The 8,082-nt window shown below is 34.7% G+C and overlaps 1 protein-coding gene across 2 annotated transcripts in view; it reads right to left on the bottom strand.

The window, feature by feature from the left end:
- Positions 1 to 4,782: 4,782 nt before the first annotated feature.
- The window catches only part of LOC137408294 (uncharacterized), a 28,357-nt gene continuing 25,057 nt past the window's right edge, over positions 4,783 to 8,082 (bottom strand). Inside the window, exon 7 of one of the 2 annotated variants that reach the window (XM_068094755.1) lies at positions 4,783 to 7,298. In XM_068094755.1, coding sequence (XP_067950856.1) covers positions 7,119 to 7,298 — 180 coding nt within the window. In that variant the 3' untranslated portion in view covers positions 4,783 to 7,118. The remainder of the gene's footprint in view (positions 7,299 to 8,082) is intronic. The other variant, XM_068094756.1, reaches the window with a different exon arrangement.

Raw genomic sequence — 8,082 nt, 5'->3', positions numbered from 1 at the left:
GGCCTAATTCAGCCTTCTTATTTAGGCTAGTATGATTTTTTGATTTAAAAAAATTGTCAAGCGCAAATTAGTTAGGCATTATGTTAAAAATATAAAAATGTTTTCGCTTTTGATACCATAAGCTAAAAGGATGCAACAAATTGTATTATATTATCATATTACTTTATAGGCAATATTTGCATTTTAAATAGAAATGTTTTTCTCAAACTAGGCCATGCAAAAATAGTGAAAAAAAGAAAAAGGGCAACAGTTAGTCATTAAAATCGAACCTGTAATTGTCATGTAAAAAACGAGAATACAAACCATGAAAGACCTTGAAACCTTTAATTGAAGTCAAATAAACATTTAGCATAAGCAGAGTAAGAAGATGGAAAGATTTGGAAAGATCATTCATTGGAATAATATATGCTGGAATATGATGTAGATTTGCAATTAGTCGAAATGCTCTTTTTCACAACAAAAATAAATCCTTTGTGACAGCTTGGAGCTGGATTATAATAAATGTGGATACCATAAATAATATGGCAAAATATAAACTGATAGCAAAATGCGATGGCAGATTTTAAATTTATGTATGGCCTGCAAAACTGGAGCAGAGTCAATGACTTTGTGACCTTATTACAAATAGTGTCCACATGATTACTCCAAGAGATTTGCTCTTTCAAAACAAATCCTAACAATTTTGTCTCCCGGCTACAAGTAATAGATGGACTGTTAAACTTAAGAGTAAAGCTGTTTCGAAGATTTTCATTAGTATTCTAAAGAAAAAAATGTGATCTTTGTAAATTGATTGTCATATGATTTGAAGTATACCAGTTGCTGATAATTTGCATGATGAGATTACAGTTCGCCTCAAGAAATTGCACATATTGTGATGACTTAGAAAAACAGTCTAATCAGCATAGGCAAAGCCTCTTGGAATAAGTCTGAGAAGATCATTAATATACATTAAAAATAATGCTGGAGCAATAAGAGACCCCTGTGAAACACCAACAACTATTTCTTGCATTAAGGGTTTTTTGTCATTCATGACCACTTTTTGACACCTTTTGTGAAAATAGGATTGAAGTATTTGCAAGGATTTACTTTTAAAACCAGCATATTTCAGACCTCTACGTTTTACCTCTCCAAAACCCTTACATTTTCTTTTCGTTCAGTCAGACAAAGACAGTCCGTTATTTCATTTTTATATTTGTACCTGTATCGATAGCCTGTCTTGACAAACTGTTGTTTTGCAGAGTTGTCCCCCGTCGAGCAGGCCAGCAACTGTTGTTGCTCGCCCGCTCGACGGGGGACAACTCCGCAAAAAACAACAGTTTGTCAAGACAGGCTACTGTATTGAGGGGTACCAGTAGCGTCGTATTCAAAGTTTTGAAGAATTGTTTTTGCTGGAACAGAAACTTTTTTTATAAACAGACACTTCTATGCACGAATTGTTATTATTAATTCAACATATTCAAGATTTTTATTTTGTTTTCTCAGTTTGTATTAATTGTATCATAACCAAATCATCTTTTATTGTAATCGTAGCAAAACAGACCTAATTTAGCTATTACTTGCTAATTATTACACATTTAAATTTAAACATTTTTATAGTTGTTTTATTTTGTTTCTTAACTTATTTGACTTGCACAAAACACTTTCCTCATGATATGAAGTTTGAAAGTTAGAATGGTAACTGTTGGTATATGTTAAGCAAAAATAAATTTATTGTGCAAAGACTTTCATTACCCGAGCAACACCAGGCATTGAGCTAGTATATATATATTTCTCAAAGTTTGTCTGTTTCTGGTATCTGTGCATGTCCAGCTATAGTTATTAAAATCTTGGAATAAAGAATTCATATAGCAGAAGATTTGATCTCAGAACCTCCCGCTGACCAATCTAATACTTTACCAATTAAGCCACACGAGCTTGATAGATTTTTTAGGCGATACATGTCATTATATGGGTGCAAATACGCTAGCGCTCTCTGTTACGACGCAACGTGATAGCCAACACCATGGAGAGCGGTAGCGTAATTTTATGCGTGCTCAAGTGCTCAATCGTGAGAGCATGTAGTTAGCTCTTATTAGTAAGCTTATTCAAATTAGCAATTGGCAACGTGCCAGGCTAATAGCAAGTGGCAGGCAACTACATCACCTCTCATTGTTTATAAGCCAATTTTTAATACCCCGGCAACGTCGGACATCCAGCTAGTCACTTTATAATTGTTATTGTATTGACTGAGTACTGTTACATAGCTATTAGTCGGAGCTATTGCCCAATAGCTACGAACAGATATATGTGACCTCTCATGTGAAAATCAACCAAAATGAGGGATTTTCAGATTTTGAGTTAGTAACACAGCCAGATGCAGAATTTTGTGGAGCATTTAAAGCATTTTGAATTTTTGAGCTAGCTTAAGTAGTTCATGAGATATTGCAAATTTTTGGAAGGCACGTCAGCCAAAACTCCCAAAATCTGAAATGGAGAAAATCGCGAATAAAGACGCGACGCACAGAAATAGGTTGTTTACGTTAGGTTCTCCTTGGATACGGCCATTTGTATTTCACTGACTGAGGTGAAACTTGGTCTATAGGGTAAGTAAGCATGCTGAAACAGCTGGTGTACATCATTTTAAGACCAGGACAACAGAAGACTGGTAAACCCTGCTCTCAAATTGAAAAAAAATTGTCATTTTTACGCATCCGTACTTTACACTAACCGCACATTAGGAATAAGATGAGAGCTCCTAGGTATATCACCACTAACTGATAGGCTTCAGGATTTAACATCACATCTGAAATCCATACTGAGGTTTATTTTGCCAAAACACTGAGTATAAAAAACACAAGGGGTATCAGACCCAAAACCACGATTACATTCCTACTCACATCTGACTCAGAAAAAGGCTAAAATTCATGCTATGGTCACGTTCTATGTCTTTTACCACGAGGCTTCAGGCAAACTAAAACCTCAGTGCCAAGACGGCAACATTCTCGAGTGTTAGTATGCAAGTATTCTTGGCGGTCGTAGTCTAAACCTTCAGGTTTTATCACATTCAGCAGTCCATTGATACCTTCGAGTCTTACTTCATGGCAGGGAAGTCTAGATACGTCTGAACTTTTACTTTTCCTAAACAAAACAAAAACATGGCTGTGCATCAAAGTGACCCTGGTAGCATGGTTAGCAAACAGTACACACAACAATCTATTAGAATAACCTGTCATCGTACCGGGGTAAGCTTGGCTGATAGAAAACCTGTGAAAGCTCTTAATTCCTTTAATTTAGAATTAAATCCTTAAATTCCTTTAAATTAAAATTAAACTCCTTTAATTTAGAGTTTCCTTTAATTCATAATTAATTTAGAAAAAAATCTAAAGAATGAGCTAATGAGGTGATTGGCAACGGATTCTGACTCTGAGACACTTTTACGAGTAATAGACTTAGTGGTCTAGTGATCGTGTGACGAAGGGATTGGTTGCTCATGCCATAGGATTAATGCCAGCAGGCAAAAAAGTAAACACACAAGCATTGACCGATTGAATAAGTCATGTGGCAACTGTCAATCAATTATGAGTGAAAACATACCTAACTCAGGCCAGTGAGTACGACTGATCACTGAGTCATGTATTGCATGATGTAATTTTATGTGACTCAGGGAGGCATACACTGGGCCAGCAACTAGTAGGCTACTACACCTATACTATTACTACCAAAAATGAACAGGGTTGATCAGAAAAAATTCAATAAGACCCACCATGATATTTAAAGTTGCATCTAGGCTTTTTTCTGATCTTCTCCTTATGCTCGAAAGGTTTTGTGGTGTTTCCATCATCCACACAAGTAGAAATTCGGCCCATGATAATAAAATCTAACTTTGTCTTTGAAATTCCTTTATTATAAGTCAGCTGACTGAAAATCAGATTTATATCAAATTTTTTGATGCAGTCACACTTGCAACTGAAGCTAATAGGTTCATCAGGCACCATAGGATGAGTTGGTAAGCTGGCAGCAGGTGATTCTGAGTCATTAACCGGAGTACTATACGAGTGAATAACAGTTAATCCTTCGGTAGGTTCAACATCGTCTTCTTCATCGTTAATAAATTCGAGCATCCGAGCTTGCAGGTAATCAGTAACATGAAAATCTGTATCTCTAGACATTGTTTCTTCATATTCAGCATCAATATCAACGAGCAATGTGCCGATTTCTTCAGATTCATCAGATTAAAAAAAGAATTCGAAGTTTTAGAATCTTCACGAGTCGCCATTTTGATGACGTCACGATCGCATAGCAACGACTTTGATCGCAAAATTCCGGCATAAGGAGCCAATGAAATCACTTTTTGACTTCAGAAATGAATTCCTCACACTCTGATTGGTCTAGGGTAAAATAATAAACAAAGTAGCCATGTGCTCCCCAATGAACCTAATTCAAACTTCGAAGCTACATTACTAACGATAGTGAATGCCGACTTTTGGTCGATTTTCACGCGAGAGGTCACATATACACAATGAAAACAGCTGTGTAGGATGACAGAATTTAATTTTAACACTAAAGTATATGTTCGCAACTGTATATCATAGTCACTATGTTGAACAGCACCAATTACTAGCGGTGGCAGATACATACCTGCTGCAGCAAAAGTTTGAAGATGTTTTAAACTGCATTATCAATGCTATAACCTTCATGACAAGCGATAACAGATGGTTTTTAGAGCATTACATCACAGCATCATCTCAAAGTGGCAAATAAAATGCATTAAGCAATATTCAAGAACAGGAAATTTTGAATTCAATTTTATTAAAAAACTGCAAATCAAATCCAAGCAAAAATACAAATGACACAAATGGACGCGGTTAATAAACAAGTTGAGAGTTTACAAAACTAAAAGTTAGAGAAAGTGGATACATAAAATGAAATGTTAAAAAAACAGAGCATAATAACGAAAGCCACAAAAGACACACGAATTTATGGAATGTAGTAGTGTCACGTTTTGAGTTTTGTGAAATATCTAACTCAATATACAAAAAGCTGTCAAATAAGTATGTATATAAAAAATAGTACAACTGGATGAATACAATGGAGAAGTGTCACTTTACAACATGATTGGCCTATCAGATTCCTGGAATAATGCTAAAATAGGTCAGAACCTGGGTTGGGGCAACGACAGAAATTGTAATTGTAAAATTGTAGTAAAAATTAAAATTAGCAAATTTAGTCATATTAAAACTAAATGATGCATTAACTTAATAAATTAACATGTAAAATAATTGTATTTATGATGAAACTAATGAATTAAATTGAATTACACATCAAATTCTTAAATTAGATTGTCAAATAAGCGTATTAATATTTGAATTAGTTAATGGATTTTTTCAGAAGCTGAATTACTCACTAAATTATCAAAGCGTGAAAAAAACTATATTAATATTTGAATCAAAGTATTTGCAGGAAAAACTACATTAAATTTTAAATTAATAAGCCTAAGAGTTTTGCATTAAAATAAACTGCTAATTAATAATTTATTGTGAATTTTAATGCAATTATTAATACGCATTATCAATTGAACACAACCCTGGACAGATCATCGACATAAATAGTAATAACCTAATGTAAAACATTATATTACTTTTAATTTAATTATTTAATTTCAATATGCTTGAGTGTTTTGATAAGCAGAACACATTTTGCTAGGCTTTGATAATAGCAATAAGAATAGCTTCAGATCCATAGAAAGACAGTAAATTTATCTACAAATACCGTTAAATAGTGAAAGTTGTGAAGGAAAATGACCAGAAGTGAAGACATGTCTGCCAGGTTAATGACTGGATGGAATAGACAGTATACACAGAATAAGGTTGACTGCCTGGGTTTAAACCATGTAGAATGCTTTCTGATTCTCTGCGACTGGGTGGCAATTAACTCTGGTGCATGTGAAGTATTTACAGTCTAATAGAGTATGCTGTATACACCTCATAATTTTAGGAAAATAATGATAGTTTTTGCTTTGAGCCAGGTACATGATGGTAAGCGATCTCTCACCTGGGTAGAGTACATTGCCAGTCAATGACCACATGTATTACTATGCAATATTAAAAACCATAGCCTGAGGTTTTCATAAATATTTTATCATGTTTTTGTTACAATAAACGAATGCTCTGTTTATCACAAACCCATTTTATTAGCAACACCTTCAGTGTAAATTTTTTATTAGATTTTGCTGATAGAGTAATTGCCGTATTGCTCATAGATCACTGAAAGCGGCATGAAGAGGACAACTACAAATTTATAGACAGGTTTAACACTGAACGAATGCTTATCGTGTTTCAAATTCTTTAAAAGATGTTTTCAATGATATTTTGTCATGCACATGCTTTTACGGTGTGGGAAGAGAATTCTAAAACTTCCCCAGGTAGATTCTAATATTTCCTCAGATATGATTCTATTCTTTGGGATATTGTCAGTTGTTTCAGGTGATCTGACTGCCAGGACGTTGCAAGATTAAAATCTTGACCAAGACAAAGCTTGATCGCAGTTAAAACGTTCGGAAGAAAATGACGTCTCCAAAAATGATGTCAATAGATGCACTTCCTGATTGGCCTTCTCGTTGTGACATTAATTATTGCATTCAAGTTGCAGTCTTACGCATCTCTATTGACATATATTATATTTTATATTTGCTAATGATTGTGTGAGTAAAACTTCAAATAGGGCCTCAGATATATTGCTATAGAAGTATCAAATGATTTCAAAAGAGGTTGGTTAGAATTTGTTCCGTTGTTTCTCACTAAATGCTGTGTAAACATATGATTACCTAATGATGAGATCATATATTCATTATGTATAAACGATACACACGACTATTGATGCCATTTTTAAAGAAGTCCTTTACTTCTCGGTGTTTAAACTGCGATGAAGTTTTATCGATTTTAACCTTGAAACATTCCGGCAGTCAGATCTCCCAAAAACAACAGACAAAATCTCAAATGATAAAAAATATCTGTACCTTTTTGACAAAATCTTTCAAAAATTTTGATGTGAGTGACCCTTCAATACCCTACAATATTATGCTTAGTTAATAAAATTGTGCAGCAGTTATTCGAAAAATTTTTTTAACATGGCCGATCAAACTAAAGACGATTGCCAAAGAATACCAGAGCCCAAGTGACCAGAAAACAGGTAAGAAGCTCTTTCTTGTGAAAAAGTTGTCTGAGAGGAATCTTCCTGTTACGTTGTAGCTGAAAGGTCTCATACAGCAGGACAGCAATTGCCAGGATATCCGGGGCAAGGAGACCAATGTCTCTCACCACCTACAATATATGCAAATGAGATGAGGGCATGCGTGATGCAATATAGCTATTCTCATTATGACTATGTTTGGATGGTGCAAATGATGTGAATTTGGAGTTGTGCTCACGTTGAGTTACCAAGCGATAAGTGTTTTAATAAACAATCGCATGTTACGGATTAACGAGGGTGGTTTGATAAAAAATATAAGGAATTCTATGCCAGAAGTCAGAGCAGCAGTCATATCTCATTTAGCATGACACTTTAAACGTAAAAACAATTCAAGTGTTAGAAATGTTCAAAAGGGTAAAGCTTGCACATCATTTGAGTAATAACACTCGCTTGACTGTTTTTGCCAATTCCATCTTGCCGATGACGAAAAAATTGCGGATTTAACCGTGTCATGGAAACATAGTGTACAGCTGATGCAAAGCAGCAGTTGTAGTAGTAGTCGTGAAAACAAGCTAGACAAACTTCATGGAAAACATTATGCCAACCTTTGACCTGTAACTAAGGCTATCTGCTCATGAACAGAAAACATGCAACGAATGGAAGATAGATTTCACAAATTTGTAGAAGCAGTGACATGGCAGCCAGAAGATATAATTTGATCTACTAAAACCGGGTTCTGTGAAGAGCTGCTCCACTGCAATAAGTCCAATAAGCAAATATCACCAGAATCTTACTTAAAGGTTTACTTGCAACAATATTCACATTACAGTTATTTGATATCAAAGATTCACCATGTTTTACTCTGCTGTGTTGTAGGTGAAAAACATGCGGAAATGTGATTAAAAGCTCAAAAAT

The sequence above is a fragment of the Watersipora subatra genome, chromosome 11 (assembly GCF_963576615.1).
Source record: "Watersipora subatra chromosome 11, tzWatSuba1.1, whole genome shotgun sequence".
In the NCBI taxonomy this organism is placed as follows: Eukaryota; Metazoa; Bryozoa; class Gymnolaemata; order Cheilostomatida; family Watersiporidae; genus Watersipora; species Watersipora subatra.
Note: the sequence above shows the minus strand (reverse complement) of the source record. Positions and strands in the feature narration are given on the sequence as shown.